The sequence below is a fragment of the Gambusia affinis genome, linkage group LG16 (assembly GCF_019740435.1).
Source record: "Gambusia affinis linkage group LG16, SWU_Gaff_1.0, whole genome shotgun sequence".
Classification (NCBI taxonomy): domain Eukaryota; kingdom Metazoa; phylum Chordata; class Actinopteri; order Cyprinodontiformes; family Poeciliidae; genus Gambusia; species Gambusia affinis.
The window spans coordinates 1,010,357-1,030,366 of NC_057883.1; the positions used below are offsets into that span (position 1 = coordinate 1,010,357).

Genomic DNA, 20,010 nt, shown 5'->3' on the forward strand with positions numbered 1-20,010 from the left:
ATTTTCTGTTCACCCTTGTCCCTAATGGGGTCGGGATGGTTGCCTTTTGCCTATCTCCAGCTACGTTCCGGGCGAGAGGCGGGGTACACCCTGGACAGGTCGCCAGTCTGTCGCAGGGCTGAATCCATTCTCATCGGTCTCATATCCAAGACTGCCATAGTTAGGTGTCAGTAGAGGGCGCTTTCGGCCGTACTCTGTCCCAGTGGACTGAAAAGACACTGAACGACACTGAACTGAATGTGATATTAATCATTTATGGCCCTCATTTGGAGGAGAAATATTTAATCAGCTTCTTATCATAAGAATTGAAGCATATACTGCATCAGGAGCATCCTTACGTTCAGGTTTTAAGGAAAAAAAATTCTAAAAGTCTAATCTTGTAAATAAATGAAACTCGACTCCATGCTGTTGTTAAAATACTTGAAGCAACGCATCAGAGACGAACCTCAACAATAAATCCATCAGAGTCCCTTTCGGAGTTTCTCCTTCTAATTGGCTCTGAGCTAGAAACGGTTCACCTCGGTGGACTATGATTGGCCCGCTGAGCTGCCAGTCACAGCAGCTTCCCTGCTCCTGCTTTGGACAGCAGAGACGCGCTGCTGCTGCGCTGCCCCGCTGCTCAGATCCCGGAGCGGAGCGGCGGAGGGAGGCGGACTGTACGTGGTTCAGACAGCAGCTGCAGCAGCGGTAGAGGTGCACTTCACCTCTTGCAGCCCTGCACGCCCTCGACAATCTGGATACTGCTTTACCTCCATCTCCAGCATTATTCTGACTCTCTGAAGCGCACATATCTGCTTCTTTTCCCTGATGAGCCTTTACTCTGAGCGGACGGAGACATGTGGAATAAACCTGGGAAAGCGCATCGCTTCTTCATACTGTGTTTCCTGCTTACTGTATGCACCGAGGTGAGAACTTGATTAGGTTGCTCTCCTAGCAAGACGATAACTTTGCTTTTGATTCAGCTTTTTCCATGTTTTATTGTTTTCTATATTTTGTAACTCCATCATGTATTTGGAGCTGAAGTCACATCTATTATTTCTAAATATACTCCCTTCAGTGAATGCAAATATTTCTCAGCAGCATGACCTGCGTATTATTTTTAATCATGTCACTTTGAATTAGTGAAGCACTGATCCATGTCTGAAATGTCTGTTATTAGTGGGGCAATCTCCAATTTACTGTATAAGCAAATAGTTAAAAAAACACTTTAACAAGTTTGATCTCTTTTTAGTCAGTTTTAAAGTTGTTGTAGTTTTTTTTTTGGGGGGGGGGGGCAAAGAAAAAAAATGTCTTCAGGCTAAAGGTCAGTTGCACAGCTGCAACCTGAACTGTATCTCCAAAAATTGCACTGAACTGCAGCTCTGGCAGATCGTACAGTTTCTGCAAAAAGTATGCAGTCTGAAAATTAAGAAGACATAAACTAGGAAATTGCACCTTTTTCCCAACACAGGGCTACAGGAATCAACTTCAGAGAAACTTCATTAGTTTGGTGCAATGGTCCCCAAAGTTGAGGTTTGGCATCACTCGGGGTCACGTCTCACTAAGAATGAGCTCCTTTTGAAAACTCATATCCCTATTTTACTTACTAGTTATTGTTAAGAACTCAAACAGCAGTTGGAACTTCATGTTTCCTCCAACAGTGTTTGTGGGTTTGGAAGGTGGAAACGTTTGGGATTGATTTTTAGCAGCCAGTCCTCTGCAGCTCTTTGTGATTCAGCAAGCCAGTTTAGAAAGATTTGATAAACGTTCTGCACTCGTTCTGCAAGGCTTTGATTTTCTGATGAATGAAACAAAGAAATATGCTGTTCAGATTATTCAAAATTCATACAACAAATTAGGAATCTGACCATTATATTTGGCTTTTTTTTTTCAATTTTAACTCTTATTATAAGTCAAGTTAAAGTTTATTTAAATAGCACATTTACAACAACCTCAACAGACCAAAGTGCTTCACAACAATCACAACATCAAAGGAGTATTTTACTATTTAATGGAAACAATTCTAGTTTTTAATATTTGCAGCCAACCCTTTTGTGAAAAGAAAACAAATTATATCCTTTTATGGATACAAGTTTATCTTAAAGTCTATTTGTCAGATTTTTTATTAAACTCAAGTAAATAATTACAAAAGTGCATATTCAATTAGTCCATAAATTGTTGGATTTGAAAGGACAAAACATTTGGATTTTTCAGGATTTGATTTTCTGATCATCATTCAGAGAAACTTTGATGGGTCAAATTTATAAAAGGTCGCTGAGCACTGTAACAAAAATATAATTTGATTATTTTGCATAGTGGAAAATTTTATACTACTAAGCACAAGTACATATGCAGGCAGCTTGCACCATCTATGTCTAAGTATTATAATTTCCTAATGGGAATGCCATAGTACACAAAACTGGATGGCTTCTTGAGCTTCCAACCACTTTAAAGTTTAATTATTACAAATGCACTGATCAAGAATTTCAAAAGAATCTAGAAAATGTCAATTAATTTCTAGATTAATCCTTAGATGTATGACATGCTGATTCTGACTCTGAGTGATCCCATTTTTATTTGTGTGGTTCACGAAACCTGAAGAAGAAGAAATGTGATGTATTTGATAGAGGTAGGTTAAGCAAGCAGAAAAAGCAGGAATTACTTCACTGTCGCCTTTCAGACCTTGAATCAGTTATATCTAATTTGTATTGGAGTTTTATTTAACCAAAATAAATGTGCATCAAAGAACCTGCTGCTGATGGAGGTGTTTACAGCCTGAAGATGGTGAAAATACCTTTTTTGGATGCACTTTATGAATAAGCAAAAGAAAAATAAGATTTTTGGCTTTGATTGGCTGAACGCCACATGGGAAAATTACTTCTGTTTGTTTATTTCAAACATTGAAAGCATGAAATAGAGACAAGCAGCTTTAGCCATCTTCACCTCCCTGTCTGCCCCTCAGGTGTGTCAGTCTTCGGGTTACTTTGAGCTGCAACTCATCTCAGTGGAAAACCCCAAAGGTCAGCTCCTAAACGGCGACTGCTGTGACTCGGAGGGCCGCCAGGCAGATGGAAACTGCGGCCTGGACGAGTGTGATACTTACTTCAGGGTGTGCTTAAAGGAATACCAGCAGGAGGTGAAGATTGGTGGACCATGCACCTATGGGTCAGAAATCACCAAGGTGATTGGTGGGAATACTTTCCAGTTCAGAGGAAGCCAGAAAGGCAGTCACGACACTGGGAAGATTGTCATTCCCTTCCAGTTCTCATGGCCGGTAAGTTGATCATGTCATAGATTATTAAACAGCATGAGTTATTATTTCAGTTTATTTTCTTCAGAATTTTATAAAAATGTTTTCCTGGAACATGTTAATCACTAGTGTTTTTGACTTTACCATTCCGCTACCTGGGGTACATCTGTATCCATTGGTGGTTTTGGAGATCCTTTAGTCTATTTCATGTCGTCAGACATCTGTCAGTTGGTCAGGAAGGTTTCTGTTGCTGAGTTGTCACTCTTCAGTCAATGCGGAATGTGTGCCATCCTGCCTTATGCACTATGAATGAAAAATATTGCTGACTATTTGATTACCATCTATCTGTTTGAGCATTCACAGAGATGGACAAAGAGTAGACAGCTCCTCCTTTAATGTTTCTGTCAAGTATCATGATACAAGGGGTTTGCCACAGTACTGGGTGTGTGTGTTTGCTTCTTTTAGGGAGCTCACCTAGGGCATCTCTGATGCAAGAGCCACCTCTGTGTGTATCATCAGTTTTCTGTCTGGACACATCACATTCTTGTGTGGGGGCTTTGGAGGTAAAGCTCCATGTCTTTCCTATGAAGACAGGACTTTGATGCTCACAGTTGTGTCTTGGTTCAGTGCATAGCTTCAGCTGTTGATGACAGAGGAGTGGGATGGTTCATGCGTTTAGTTTAGGAAAAACTAATGTTTTTTCTAAAGTGGTTCTGATTAAAAAGTGGCAGGTAACCTATTATCTCATCCAAACAGAGCAGCAAGCCAAACAAAACCTGCTCCTGCTCCTTACTTGGAGAGGCAGCGTGGGAAACTGGATCAGCACTGGCAATCAGAGCTGCAAGAAACTGTTGTCACACGAAGAGATTTTAATCAGGGGAGGTTTCATGGAAGATACGTCATTCGTTTGATTCCCATAATAGCTGATGACTTCGAGTCATTGTGAACCCAACAACATGGGAGGGAAAACAGAGGATGAGATTGGGAATGAACCCAGTAATCAGGGAATGTTTTTATGTTCTGAAGGGTTCAGTGGGTTAATCAGTAAATCAGCAGCAAAACAAACTGCTTAAGCTTCTAATGACTGATTCTCTAAGCTATCTGACTGAACAGTTTTTAGCCTCCTTTAAAGACTTAATACAATATTCAGTGAGGACTTTGAAGGCATTCTGTGTTGTAAAAAGAATAATATTAGTGCCAAAATCACAATCACGAAGGATTTTTTGTCCTAAAAATCAAACTACATCAAAATAATGTATTTTTAGGTCACGATAAGTAGAGTAAGTTCAAAAAGCAGTTTTTTTATATTCTGATTACTTTACTACAGTAGACATTTCTCCACACCAACCTGACCTAGTACTCTTGTTGTTTTGATTCAAGTCAAGTCAGACATCCTGCTTGAAGACTTAGAACTAGAGAGCAGAATTTGTCATGAGTTGTAGGTTTAGTGGACAGGATGGACACGGCTGAACCCAGGTTGAGATGAAGTATTATTGTTTTAATGAAAAACAAAAGGTGAACTGAAATCCAGGCAGCACAGATGAGCAATGAGGCAAAGAAAACACTGATACTGGTAGCACTGGGAATACAAGACATTTGAAACACAACATGTCCACTTAGACAAGGACCTGACAGGGAACAAGAGACACAAGTGGGTTTAAACACACAGGGAAGGTAATCAGGGAAAACAAGAAACAGCTGGGGATAAACAATAGGTACCCGGGACAACACAGAGACTCAATTAACTGAAGACACATACAAAATCCAAATCCTCACAGAATTAATCAGTTAGCTCACATATGTCAGAGTCAAGGCCCGCGGGCCACATCCGGCCCGCGAGAAGATTTTTTACGGCCCCTGGGATGATCTTGATTTATTATTAGAACCGGCCCGCAGACCTCAGCAAGCCGGCACCCCGTCTGAAAAAAAATCTTCCTTATTTGAACTGTAAGTAGTTCTTTAAATGTTCTGTGAGATGATGTACTTACCCATGTATCCATAACAACAGGTACTTTCAATATCCACCAAGTTATTGCCGAAATATACCGTCTATTAAACGAGTGCCCCCCGGATTAAATACACTCTCTGCAGCTGCAGCTGCGAAGTTACCGTATTAACCCGATACTTGCTGGAAAGTGCAACGTCTCCCCTTTCAGAAACCGTTGGAATTTTTCCACTTAGCGCTACGTGTGGCGGAATTACGGTACTGCAAATTTAGATAGATTTTTGCACTTTATTTTATTGTATTTCAGTCTAATTATATTTTAAAAATATTTCAGTTGTGTCTGTTGAAAATTAAAGATTACTGACAGAGCCATAAGAAAATATTGCTTTATTTATCTGATCATATTGGAATATATTTGTTAGGTTTTCAGTAGGTTCAATTAGGTTCACTAGACTATATGCGTCATTTAAAAAAATTTCAATGAACATTCGATCAGTCCGGCCCTCGGCTTGTAGCTAAATTTTTTATTTGGCCCTCCGTCCATTTGACTTTGACACCCCTGAGTTAGCTCAAGTTGTTCAGTTCCTGAAGCAGGATAGTAGCTGTAGACCATAACACCATCACCATGTTTTACTTTATTTAAGATATTATTTTTCTTTAGCGTTGTTAGTTTTTCACCAGAAGTAATGGGGTACACATCTTCCAGGAAGTGCTACTTTTGTCTCATCACTCCACAGAATATTCTCCCCCAAATCTTTGAGGCAAATGTAAAAGAAACCTTTGTGTGCTTTTGGGTCAGCGGTGGTTCCCTTTTTGTGTATGTTTTTTATTGAACCATGAACTCTGACCTTCACTTTGGCAGCGTGGCCTGAAGAGCTGTAGTTCTTGATTCTTCTCTGTAGACTGGCCGTTCTTGGGAAGGTTTTCCACTGCTCCATGTTTGATTCTTTAATGGGTAAAGATCCTCGCTGTCAGTTTGGAAAGGGTAAACAAAAAACATTTCAATGGCTTTAGGAGTCTTGAGAATCACAAATGTCAGTAACTTTGTTTCGCATCTGTTCAATTTATATAGATTAGGTGTATTTCAGGTTGTCGGACAGGTCCTGTTTAATTGATTTCTTGATTCTACAGGCTAGGCATTAATCAAATTAATTAATTAAACTCAGTTGCCCTTGACGTGTGGTTATGTGCAGTTGATGTATTATTTCACACGGAGGGGGATTATTCTGGTCGTTTTGGATGCCTTTTTCCCTTCATACAGATGAAATCGTTATTTGGAAAGTGCTCTTTGTTTTAACTTGGATTATGCTTTTTTATTATTAACATTTGATTGATAATCTGAAACACTGAAGTGTGAGGAAAAAAAAACAGGTAATATTATCTGAGAAAAAATGCCTTTATCAGAGTCTTGTAAAGTTGAAGTTCTAAATTTGTCAATATTAAATAAGCAGTAGGTCTTTACACAAGAAACGTGTGTATCCACATCCTTCATTAAATACACTTTGTTGACAAAGTGCTTTTATGATTTTAAATATATGATATTGTGTTGAGGTTTCTTTATATTTAAAGTAAAAGCCAGTATAATAGAGTCTGTGTGATCATTTTTGATCACACATGTTATGAGGGTTGTGGGCTTGGCTGGCTACACGACTCCTCCATTCATCACTCCTCACGGTCAGCTGTCAGCGGAGTAGAAGATGGAAGTAGTAACTTGGGGCTCTGTGGGTAGATAGGATTACCACTAAGTTGTATGTGACACTGGAGCTGGATATCAATAACACCAACTACTCAAACAAGTGAAGATCCTGGAGAATGTTGTCTGGGGATGCCTTTACCTCACAGTCTCTCAGGTTCAGGCTACGTCTGTTATTGGGTCATTGTCTCACTCCACATGCATGGGGTTGCTGCTTTCCACTGTGGAGGGTGAAGAGTGCTGTGTGCAAATGCCAGCAACCTCTTCTAACGGAGGTCTTAGCACCGAAGCAGAATGAGTGCCAAGCTGTGGTATTAATAATAATAATAATAAGTAAAATATATACTGAAAATGCAAGTGGTGGAACTTGAATAAAACTTTTAATTGACTAAATTTCAGGATCTGTAATTATCAAATCACATTTTAATCAAAAACTATATGCTGACAAAAAAAAAGAACAAGAACACTTTTAATTCCTCTCTGAATTCTGGTGATGATGCTGTTTTGGTAGTGGGCTCTTTGGGTTATAAAGGATGATATCCTTTTATTTCAGCTGGCTCAGATGGCAAGATAATTTTGCTGATTTTGACCTCATTTTTCCCACTCCAACAATTTTAAAGATGCTTCTATTAATGACATGGCTCTAAAAACAATCTTAAGAAATATTCCTACTGTATGTGGTGTGTAAAGAGTGACCTAGTCTGATTAGAAGATGGTCTGGACTGCTCTAGATTGATTAGTACTTTATGTATTTTTCTTGGTACATTTTATTGTTTTTTCACTTTTTAAGTTTTGATAGCTTTTATGTCTTTTTATATGTATTAAAAGAATAAATCTGAATCTGATCTCAAATTGGAGGTGTTCAACATGTTGGATCATCTTGACCCGATATCACAGGGTGTTTCTCGAGGACAAACGTGAGCACAGCTTGTTGAATGCGATGTGTAGCCAATAAGAGCTTGAGGTGACAGAAAGCGGACACAGAAGACAAAACAACTGCCATGACTAAAAATAGTCCACAACCTGTCATCTTTGCTTCTTCCTCATTGATCAGGTTTCTTTACTCTGAACTTAAGTTTAATCTCGAGAGGTTTTGAAAGATTTCAATCGGAAATTTCATGAGTGAAATCTGTCCATGTGGTGTGTTGTCTTTGCCATATGATTTTCTCTTCCCAATACACTCAGGAATCCAATACTGTACAGTTATAAACATTTCATCTATGTCCTCTGAGCAACAACCACTATTCAGTTTCACAAATTAAATCATGAAGGCATTCATATTTTCTGACTGAAAGTAGCTGTATTAAGAGGAGTCAAAGTAAAAATAATGTTTATAATTTATCAGCAATGGGCTCTTTGGACATACAGCGCTGATGTCACATCCGCATGAGCAAAATGCGGCTTTCTTGTTTCGGATCTTTCTGCATGGAGTTTGCATGTTCTCACTGTGCATGCGTGGGTTCTCCCCGGGTTCTCCGGCTTCCTCCCACAGTCCAAAAACATGACTTTAGTCGTTCATCTAAAATATTAGATGAACGACTAATATGAAATATCTCCATCATTTTAATTTTAGTGAGGCAGCCATGAACAAAATCCATCAGGTATGAGCATTAAGGATCATTAGATTGCTTCCAATTAGCTGAAAATGTTATACATTGTGATATTATATCAAATATTCAGTGCAGGCAGTTCTTTATGGTTGTTATATTGCACATATTGATATTTTCATGACAAGTAGATATATAGAGTAGATATGGTGGGAGCTGTAATTCTGATGCAAGAAAGCTTTGATTGCTTTCTTGCATCAGATGATGAAAATCTAAACAAATCGGAAATGGACAAGCAAGATGTCAAAATAATTCTGCCTGAAAATGAAAGCTATATCAGAAATTTTGCATTTTTTTTCATAGCTGGTTTTATTGGTTATGCATAGGACTCCTCTTTCATGTTTGTATGAAAGAGTACCTTCTCTCTTTGCCACTAGTGCAAAGAGAGAAGGTAATAAAGACCACTAGTGCCACAAATGTCTTGAAAACAAAATGTATTGGGTGAAGGTTCAGCAAAGTTTCTCAACTATAGGAGGACTAAAATCTCTGAGTTTCTCAGCCTCCCCATAACAAAGAAACTACTGTAATCCCCACATTTCTGAAACCATAATGAGTGAACTTACAACAAGCCTAGTCTTTTTGGAGGCTAGTGTTGAGGAATAGGTTGGTTGATAGATTATAGAAAATTCCATCTGGCATGCTCATAAGAACATAGTATTTTTTCATCGTCTCACTCTTGGTTGGGATCTGGGAAACATTGCTTAGTGGAGGTCTAGTCAGTGTTCCTGTTGCTTTTTCTTTTTGATTTCTCTTTAACAATTATACTTAAGAGGATTACTGCCTCTGCCACCATGTAACAGACTTTTATTCTTGTTACAAAATTAATTCCGTCTGAGAGACTATCAGGCAGTATTACTTAAAGAATTAATTTATGTTAATACTTTCCATCGAAAGTGTTAGCATACTTTATTAAATTCCTCCTGAGAAAACAGTTTCCTTTCAAATAGATATGTACAGCATTGAACCAGTTAATGCCTGACAGTAGCCCTACATCAGCAGCCTGTTTCTTAAGCTTTGGTGACAACAGTAACCTTGCATCACTTTGTTAAACTTGCTGGATGCCTCAACCTTAACAGTAGGCCACTGTTGAAATAAATGCTCTTCATGTGGAAGAATTCTGAGCACAGGTCAGAATTACAGAATATCATCATGTGCAGCTGTGACCTAAGATGTCTGCAATATTCCACCCTGAATTTAACATTTTAGTATTTACAACAGAGCTGTTTGTCAATAACACACATTTCTAAAAGAGTATGAACTTATTTTAACTAAACATGACTAAATGTACACAAATCTGTTTGTGCTGCTAACCTCAGATGACAAAATAGTTCTGTCGTTGCTGCTTCTTGACTTTGTAATACAACAGCTACACCACACTGATGTTGCAGGAAAATCTGTGGACTCCAACCAAATTTAGACTACAGTACCTTCAATTCCTCTTCATAGTGTTGCTTTTTAACAATTGGACCTTATTTTTTAGAACTGGAAGTTTGATGCTTTCATTTTGATTAATCACAAAAATTTTAATGTTTAATGTAAAATTTAAAACTGTAATAGAATTTATCACTTCTTATAGGTATAATTTTTTTATATATATTATTTCCAAAAACTTGTTTCTGATCAATCTGAAGCACAAGTGATTGTGCGTCAGACGCATTTAAACACAGCGTGACGCGTCGTGTGCGCCGTCTGACGCATTTAAGCAAAGCGGGACGTGTCGCACGCGCTGTCTGACGCACTAAAACACAGCTTGACGCGTCGTGCGCGCCATCAGACGCATTTGAACACAGCGTGACTCGTCGCCTGATGCATTAAAAACAGAGCGTGACGCGTCGTCTGACGCATTTAAACACAGCGGGACGTGTCGCGCGCGCTGTCTGACGCACTAAAACAGCCTGACGTGTCGTGCGCGCCGTCTGACGCATTTAAACACAGCGTGACGCGTCAAGCACGCCACCTGACGCATTTAAACAGAGCGTGACGCGTCGCCTGACGCATTTAAACACAGCGTGACTCGTCGCCTGATGCATTAAAAACAGAGTGTGACGCGTCATCAGACGCATTTAAACACAGCGTGACGCGTCACTTGACGCATTTAAACACAGCGTGACATGTTGTGCACGCCGTCTGATGCATTTAAACACAGCGTGTTGCGTCGTGTGCGCCGTCTGACGCATTTAAACAAAGCGGAACGTGTTGCGCGCGCTGTCTGACGCACTAAAACACAGCTTGACGCGTCGTGCGCGCCGTCAGACGCATTTAAACACAGCGTGACTCGTCGCCTGATGCATTAAAAACAGAGCGTGACGCGTCAAGCACGCCGCCTGACGCATTTAAACACAGCGTGACGCGTCGCCTGACGCATTTAAACACAGCGTGACTCGTCGCCTGATGCATTAAAAACAGAGCGTGACGCGTCGTCAGACGCATTTAAACACAGCGTGACGCGTCACCTGACGCATTTAAACACAGCGTGACACGTCACCTGACGCATTTAAACACAGCGTGACACGTTGTGCACGCCAACTGATGCATTTAAACAAAGCGGAACGTGTCGCGCGCGCTGTCTGACGCACTAAAACACAGCCTGGCGCGTCGTGCACGCCGTCTGACGCATTTAAACACAGCGTGACTCGTCGCCTGGTACATTAAAAACAGAGCGTGACGTGTCGTCTGACGCATTTAAACACAGCGGGATGTGTCGCACGTGCTGTCTGACGCACTAAAACACAGCCTGACGTGTCGTGCGCGCCGTCTGGCGCATTTAAACACAGCGTGACGCGTCGAGCACGCCGTCTGACGCATTTAAACACAGCGTGACGCGTCGCCTGACGCATTTAAACACAGCGTGACGCGTCGCCTGACGCATTTAAACACAGCGTGACGCGTCGCCTGACGCATCTAAACATAGCGTGACGCGTCACCTGATGCATTAAAAACAGAGCGTGACGCGTCGTCACACGCATTTAAACACAGCGTGACGCGTCACCTGACGCATTTAAACACAGCGTGACGCGTCTTCTGACGCATTTAAACACAGCGTGACACGTTGTGCACGCCGTCTGACGCATTTAAACCAAGTGGGACGTGTCGCGCGCGCTGTCTGACGCACTAAAACACAGCCTGGCGCGTCGTGCGCGACGTCTGACGCATTTAAACACAGCGGGACGTGTCGCACGTGCTGCCTGACGCACTAAAACACAGCCTGACGTGTCATGCGCGCCGTCTGGCGCATTTAAACACAGCGTGACGCGTCGAGCATGCCGTCTGACGCACTAAAACACAGCCTGACGTGTCATGCGCGCCGTCTGGCGCATTTAAACACAGCGTGACGCGTCGAGCACGCCGTCTGACGCATTTAAACACAGCGTGACGCGTTGTCAGACGCATTTAAACAGCGTGACCAGTCACCTGACGCATTTAAACACAGCGTGACGCGTCACCCGACGCATTTAAACACAGCGTGACGCGTCACCTGACGCATTTAAACATAGCGTGACACGTTGTGCACGCCGACTGACGCATTTAAACAAAGCGGGACGTGTCGCGCTGTCTGACGCACTAAAACACAGCCTGGCGCGTCGTGCGCGCCGTCTGACGCATTTAAACACAGCGTGACTCGTCGCCTGATGCATTAAAAACAGAGCGTGACGTGTCGTCTGACGCATTTAAACACAGCGTCACCGGCCTTTAAACAGCGTCTGGCGCGTAAACATAGCGTGACACGTTGTGCACGCCGACTGACGCATTTAAACAAAGCGGGACGTGTCGCGCGCGCTGTCTGACGCACTAAAACACAGCCTGGCGCGTCGTGCGCGCCGTCTGACGCATTTAAACACAGCGTGACTCGTCGCCTGATGCATTAAAAACAGAGCGTGACGTGTCGTCTGACGCATTTAAACACAGCGGGACGTGTCGCACGTGCTGTCTGACGCACTAAAACACAGCCTGACGACACGTGCGCGCCGTCTGACGATTTAAACACAGCGTGACGTGTCGAAACGAAAACACAGCCTGGCGTGCGTGCGCTCATTTAAACACAGCGTGGCGTTGCCGACAGCGTGGCGTTTAAACACAGCGTGACGGCGTTTTAAACACAGTGTGACGCGTCGCCTGGCGCGTTAAACACAGCGTGACGCGTTCGCATTTAAACACAGCGTGACGCGTTCACGCCGTGCGCATTTAAACACAGCGTGGCGCGCCGTCGTTATTTAAACAGCGTGACGCGTCGCCTGACGCATTTAAACACAGTGTGACCGCGTGGCGCATTTAAACACAGCGGCGTTCGCAGCTGTCTGGCGTTTAAACACAGCCTGAAGTGTCATCGGCGCCGTCTGGCGCATTTAAACACCTGGCGTGGCGCGTCGAACACGCCGTGGCGCTAAAACACAGCCTGACGTGTCATGCGCGCCGTCTGGCGCATTTAAACACAGCGTGACGCGTCGAAAGCGCGTCTGGCGCATTTAAACACAGCGTGGCGTCACCTGGCGCATTTAAACATAGCGTGACCGTTGTGCCGCGCCGACTGACGTTTAAACACGCACTAAACACAGCCTGGCGGCGTCGTTGTGCCGTCTGGCGCGTTGAACACAGCGTGACTCGTCGCCTGATGCATTAAAAACAGAGCGTGACGCGTCGTCTGACGCACTAAAACACAGCGGGACGTGTCGCGTTCTGGCGCACTAAACACAGCCTGGCGACGCGCTGGCGTCAGCGATTTAAACACAGCGTGGCGTTCAAACACAGCGTCGCGTTTAAACACAGCGTGGCGTGTCATGCGCGCGCCGTCTGGCGCTTTAAACAGCGTGTGGCGTGCATGCGTGGCGCGCTAAACACAGCCTGACGTGTCACGCGTCTGGCATTTAAACAGCGTGGCGTCGACGCCGTCTGGCGCATTTAAACAAAGCGGACGCGCGCTGTCTGGCGCACTAAACACAGCGTCGCAGCGCCGTCAGGCGCATTTAAACACAGCGTGACTCGCGCCTGATGCATTAAAAACAGCGTGGCGTCGTCTGGCGCATTTAAACACAGCGGGGCGTGCCGCGCTGTCAAACTAAACACAGCCTGGCGTGCGTCGCGCCGTGGCGCATTTAAACACAGCGTGGCCGCGTCAAACACGCCACCTGGCGCATTTAAACAGCGTGGCGCGCCTGCGCGTTAAACACAGCGTGACCGCGCCTGATGCATTAAAACAGCGTGTGGCGTCATCAGCGGCATTTAAACACTGGCGTGCGTGAGCGCGTTAAACACAGCGTGACGCGCCGTGCTGTCTGGCGCTAAACACAGCCTGACGCGCGCGCGTCTGACGCTGGCGTGGCGACCGCCGTCTGGCGTTTAAACACAGCGTGACGCATTTAAACACAGTGTGACACGTGCGCTGGCATTTAAACACAGGCGTGGCGTCACCTGCATTTAAACACAGCGTGACGCGTTGTGCAGCGACGCCGTTTAAACAAAGCGGGACGTGTCGCGCGCGCGCTTTAAACAGCGCGTGCGTCGCCTGCGCATTTAAACACAGTGTGACCACTGGCGCGCATTTAAACACAGCGGGACGTATGCAGCGTGCTGTCGCCAGCGTGGCCTGGCGTGTCACGCGTCTGCGCGTTTAAACACAGCGTGTGGCGTCGAGCAGCGTCTGGCGCACTAAACACAGCCGCGTGTCAGCGGCGCGCAAACACGCAGCGTGGCGCGTCGACGCCGTGCGCGTTAAACACAGCGTGACGCGTTGTCAGACGCATTTTAACAGCGTGACCAGTCACCTGACGCATTTAAACACAGCGTGACGTGTCGCGCGCGCTGTCTGACGCACTAAAACACAGCCTGGCGGCGTGGCGCGTCGATTAAACACAGCGTGACTCGCGCTGATGCATTAAACAGAGCGTGGCGTGTGCGTCGGCGCTGGCGTGGCGTGGCGCACGTGCTGTCTGGCGCACTAAACACAGCCTGGCGACACGTGCGCCATCTGGCGATTTAAACACAGCGTGGCGTGTCGACAGCGTCTGGCGCGTTTAAACACAGCGTGCGCGTGCCAGACGTTAAACACAGCGTGTGACCGCGCCTGGCATTTAAACACAGCGTGACGCGTCACCTGACGCATTTAAACATAGCGTGACGCGTTGTGCCGCGCGCGTTTAAACAAAGCGGGACGTGTCGCACGTGCTGCCTGACGCACTAAAACACAGCCTGACGTGTCTTGCGCGCCTTCTGTCGCATTTAAACACAGCGTGGCGCGTCACAGCGTGCCGTCTGGCGCTAAAACACAGCCTGGCGTGTCATGCGGCGCGTCTGGCGCATTTAAACACAGCGTGATCGTCGAAACACGCCGTGACGCATTTAAACACAGCGGGGCGTGTCGCGTCTTTAAACACAGCTGGCGCGTCGTGCGCGCCGTGGCGCATTTAACACAGCGTGACTCGTACGCCTGCATTAAAAAACAGCGTGGCTGCGTCTGCGTTTAAACACAGCGGGGCGTTAAACGGCGCTGTCTGGCGCTAAAACAGCTGGCGTGACGCGCGCTGGCGCGTTCACAGCGTGGCGCGTCAAGCCACCCGCATTTAAACACAGCGTGGCGCTGCGCATTTAAACATGGCGTGACGCGTTTTCGCCCGACGTGCATTTAAACAAAGCGGGGCGTTTGCGCGCGCTGTCTCTAAACACAGCCTGACGCGTTGCGCCGTCTGGCCATTTAAACACAGCGTGACGCGCCTGATGCATTAAAACAGCGTGGCGTTAAACAGCGCATTTCGCGCGGCGCGTGTCGCTGCTGAACACGTGGCGCTAAACACAACCTGGCGACGCGTGCGCGCGCGTGACGATTTAAACACAGCGTGGCGTGTTCGCGGTCGCGCATTTAAACACAGCGTGCCAGGCGCGTTAAACACATGACCGTGCTGGCGCATTTAAACAGCCTGGCGTGACAGCGCCTGGCGCGTTAAACAGCGTGACCTGTGCGCACGCGACTGGCGTTTAAACAAAGCGGGGCGTGTCGCACCGCCTGGCGCATTTAAACACAGCGTGGCGTCGCCTGGCGCATTTTAGTGTGCGACGCGTGACGCATTTAAACACAGCGTGGGCGTTCAGCGTGCTGCTGGCTAAAACACAGCCTGGCGTCATGCGCGCGTCTGGCGCATTTAAACACAGCGTGGCGCGTCGACAGCGTCGCACTAAACACAGCCAGCTGTCATGCGCGCCGTCTGGCGCATTTAAACACCTGGCGTTTTCACACGCCGTCTGGCGCATTTACAGCGGGCGTGTCAGCGCTGTCTGCGCTAAACACAGCGGCGCGTTGCGCGCCGTCTCGCATTAAACACAGCGTGACTGCGCCTGATGCATTAAAAACAGCGTGACGTGCGTCTGGCGCATTTAAACAGCGGGGCGTTCGCAGCGCGTGCTGCAGGCGCTAAACACAACCTGACGACACGTGCGCGCCGTCTGACGATTTAAACACAGCGTGACGTGTCGAGCACGCAGTCTGACGCATTTAAACACAGCGTGACGCGTCGCCAGACGCATTTAAACACAGTGTGACACGTCGCCTGACGCATTTAAACACAGCGTGACGCGTCACCTGACGCATTTAAACATAGCGTGACACGTTGTGCACGCCGACTGACGCATTTAAACAAAGCGGGACGTGTCGCGCGCGCCGTCTGACGCATTTAAACACAGCGTGACGCGTCGCCTGACGCATTTAAACACAGTGTGACACGTCGCCTGACGCATTTAAACACAGCGGGACGTTCGCGTGCTACCTGCGACAGCCTGGCGTGTCACGCGCGCCGTCTGGCGCATTTAGCGTGGCGTGGCGTCGCACATGCCGTCTGACGCACTAAAACACAGCCTGACGTGTCATGCGGCGTCTGGCGCATTTTTCTGGCGTGGCGCGTCGACACGCCGTCTGGCGCATTTAAACAAAGCGGGGCGTTTGCGCGCTGTCACGCGCTAAACACAGCGGCGTAAACGCCGTGACGCATGAGCGTGACTCGCGTGAAGCATTAAAAACAGCGTGGCGCGTCTGGCGCGCATTTAAACACAGCGGGACGTGTCGCGCGCGCTGTCTGACGCACTAAAACAGCCTGACGTGTCGTGCGCGCCGTCTGACGCATTTAAACACAGCGTGACGCGTCCAGCACGCCACCTGACGCATTTAAACACAGCGTGACGCGTAACCTGACGCATTTAAACATAGCGTGACACGTTGTGCACGCCGACTGGCCGACGCTGCGGCGTGTCGCGCAGCGCTGTCGCGCTAAAACACTGGCGTGTGGCGTCGCCTGGCGCATTTAAACACAGTGACCGTCGCCTGGCGCTTTAAACACAGCGGGCGTTCAACGCGTGCTGCCTGACGCATTTAAACACAGCGTGACGTGTCATGCGCGCCGTCTGGCGCATTTAAACACAGCGTGACGCGTCGAGCATGGCGTCTGACGCACTAAAACACAGCCTGACGTGTCATGCGCGCCGTCTGGCGCATTTAAACACAGCGTGACGCGTCAAGCACGCCGCCTGATGCATTTGAACACAGCGTGACACGTCGTGCGTGCCGTCTGACGCATTTAAACACAGTGTGACGCGTTGCCTGACGCATTTAAACACAGCGTGACGTGTCATGCGCGCCGTCTGGCGCATTTAAACACAGCGTGACGCGTCGAGCATGGCGTGGCGCGAAACACAGCGGCGTGTCACGCGTCTGGCGCATTTAAACACAGCGTGACGCGTCAAGCACGCGTCTGGCGCGTTAAACACAGCGTGGCGTAACCTGGCGCGTTTAAACACAGCGTGACGCGTTGTGCACGCCGCTTTAAACACAGCGGGCGTGTCGCGCTGTCTGACGCACTAAAACACAGCGTGACGCGTTCGATTTAAACACAGTGACACGTGCCTGGCGCATTTAAACACAGCGGGGCGTTCGCTGCTGCCTGACGCGAAACACAGCCTGGCGTGTCACAGCGCGTCTGGCGCATTTAAACACTGGCGTGCGCGTCGAGCATGCCGCTGGCCTAAAACAGCGTGACGTTCAAAACAGCGCCGTCTGGCGCATTTAAACACTGGCGTGGCGTCGAAACGCCGCCTGGCATTTAAACAAAGCGGACGTGTCGCGCGCTGTCTGGCGACTAAACACAGCTGCGTGTCGCGCCGTGGCGCATTTTAACACAGCGTGACTCGTCGCCTGAAGCATTAAAAACAGAGCGTGACGCGTCGTCAGCGCTTAAACACAGCGGGGCGTTCGCGCGGCTGCGCTAAACACAACAGCCTGGCGCGTGGCGCCGTGCGATTTAAACACAGCGTGACGCGTCAACACGCCACCTGGCGCATTTAAACACAGCGTGGACGTCGCCTGGCGCATTTAAACACAGCGTGACCGTCGCCTGATGCATTAAAAACTGGCGCGTCACGCGCATTTAAACGCGTGGCGTGCGCGCGTTAAACACAGCAGCGTGACGTTTGTGCCGCCGTCTGACGCATTTAAACAGCCTGGCGTGTTCGCGTGCGCTGGCGCGTTTAAACACAGCGTGGCGTGTTCGCGCGCTGTCTGGCGTTTTAAACACAGCACGGCGTCTGCGCTGACGCATTTAAACACAGCGTGACTGCGCTGATGCATTAAAAACACGCGTGCGTCAGACGCATTTAAACACAGCGTGACGCGTCACCTGACGCATATAAACACAGCGTGACACGAAAACTGACGCATTTAAACACAGCGTGACACGTTGTGCACGCCAACTGATGCATTTAAACAAAGCGGGCGTTAACAGCGCGCGCGCTGTCTGGCCTTTAAACACAGCCTGGCGCGTGCGCGCCGTCTGGCGCATTTAAACACAGCGTGACTCGCGCCTGTTTAAAAACAGCGTGGCGTGTCGTCTGGCGCATTTAAACACAGCGTGTCGCGCGTGCTGTCTGGCGCTAAAACACAGCCTGGCGTTAAACACGCCGTCTGGCGTTTTAAACACAGCGTCGAACACGCCGTCTGCGCATTTAAACACAGCGTGAGCGTCGCCTGGCGCATTTAAACACAGCGTGACGTCGCCCGCGCATTTAAACACAGCGTGGCCGCGTGCTGCGCATTAAACACTGGCGTGCGTGCTGACACAACAGCGTGGCGCGCCGTGGCGCATTTAAACACAGCGTGACGCGCGGATCTGGCATCTAAACAGCGTGGCGTCACAAGCGCATTTAAACACAGCGTGGCGTCTGGCGCATTTAAAGACAGTGTGACCGTCGCCTGGCGCATTTAAACACAGCGTGGCGTTCCTGGCGATTTCATAGCACAGCGTGTGCGCGACGTTAAACAAAGCGGGACGTGTCGCGCGCGCCGTCTGACGCATTTAAACACAGCGTGTGGCGCTGGCGCGTTTAAACACCTGGCGTGACGCGCGCATTTAAACACAGCGTGGCGTGACGCGCGTGCTGCCTGGCGCTAAAACACAGCCTGGCGTGTCACGCGCGTCTGGCGCATTTAAACAGCGTGGCGCTGCGTCGACAGCGTCTGGCCTTCACAGCCTGGCGTGTCAGCGGCGCGCTGGCATTTAAACACAGCGTGGCCGTCGAAACAGCGTCTGACGCATTTAAACACAGCGTGGCGTGTCGCCGCGTCTGGCACTAAAACAGCCTGGCGTGTCGCGCGCGCCGTGGCGCATTTAAACACAGCGTGGCGTCAAACACGCCACCTGGCGTTAAACACAGCGTGGCGCTCGCATTTAAACATAGCGTGACGCGTTGTGCGCCGACGCGCGTTAAACAAAGCGGGGCGTACGCGCGCTGTGGCGCTAAAACACAGCGTGGCGCGCTGGCGCATTTAAACACAGTGTGACACGTCGCCTGACGCATTTAAACACAGCGGGACGTGTCGGACGTGCTGCCTGACGCACTAAAACACAGCCTGACGTGTCATGCGCGCCGTCTGGCGCATTTAAACACCTGGCGTGGCGTCGAGCATGCCGCTGGCCGCTAAACACAGCCTGACGTGTCATGCGGCGCCGTCTGGCGATTTCACACAGCGTGTGGCGTCAAACGCCGCCTGATGCATTTAACACAGCGTGACACGCGCAGCGCTGGCTTTAAACACAGTGGCGGCGTTGCCTGACGCATTTAAACACAGCGTGGCGTTAAACACGCGCCGTGGCGCGTTAAACACAGCGTGGCGCGTCGAGCGCTGACGCACTAAAACACGCCTGGCGTCATGCGCCGTCTGGCGCATTTAAACACAGCCAGCGTGGCGAACGCCGTCTGGCGCATTTAAACACAGCGTGGCGTAACCTGGCGCGTTTAAACAGCGTGACGCGTTGTGCCGCGACTGGCGTTAAACAAAGCGGGACGTGTCGCGCGCGCTGTCTGACGCACTAAAACACAGCGTGACGCGTCGCCTGACGCATTTAAACACAGTGTGACACGTCGCCTGACGCATTTAAACACAGCGGGACGTGTCGCACGTGCTGCCTGACGCACTAAAACACAGCCTGACGTGTCATGCGCGCCGTCTGGCGCATTTAAACACAGCGTGACGCGTCGAGCATGCCGTCTGACGCACTAAAACACA

At 48.1% G+C, this 20,010-nt stretch overlaps 1 protein-coding gene across 2 annotated transcripts in view; it reads left to right on the forward strand.

Annotated features, from left to right (window-relative positions):
- Nucleotides 1–643: 643 nt before the first annotated feature.
- Nucleotides 644–20,010, forward strand: part of LOC122846007 (protein jagged-2-like) — an 88,243-nt gene continuing 68,876 nt past the window's right edge. For both annotated transcript variants that reach the window (XM_044142647.1, XM_044142648.1), the window contains exons 1-2: nucleotides 644–905; nucleotides 2,942–3,253. In XM_044142647.1, the coding sequence (XP_043998582.1) occupies nucleotides 837–905; nucleotides 2,942–3,253 (381 nt within the window). In that variant the 5' untranslated portion in view covers nucleotides 644–836. The remainder of the gene's footprint in view (nucleotides 906–2,941; nucleotides 3,254–20,010) is intronic.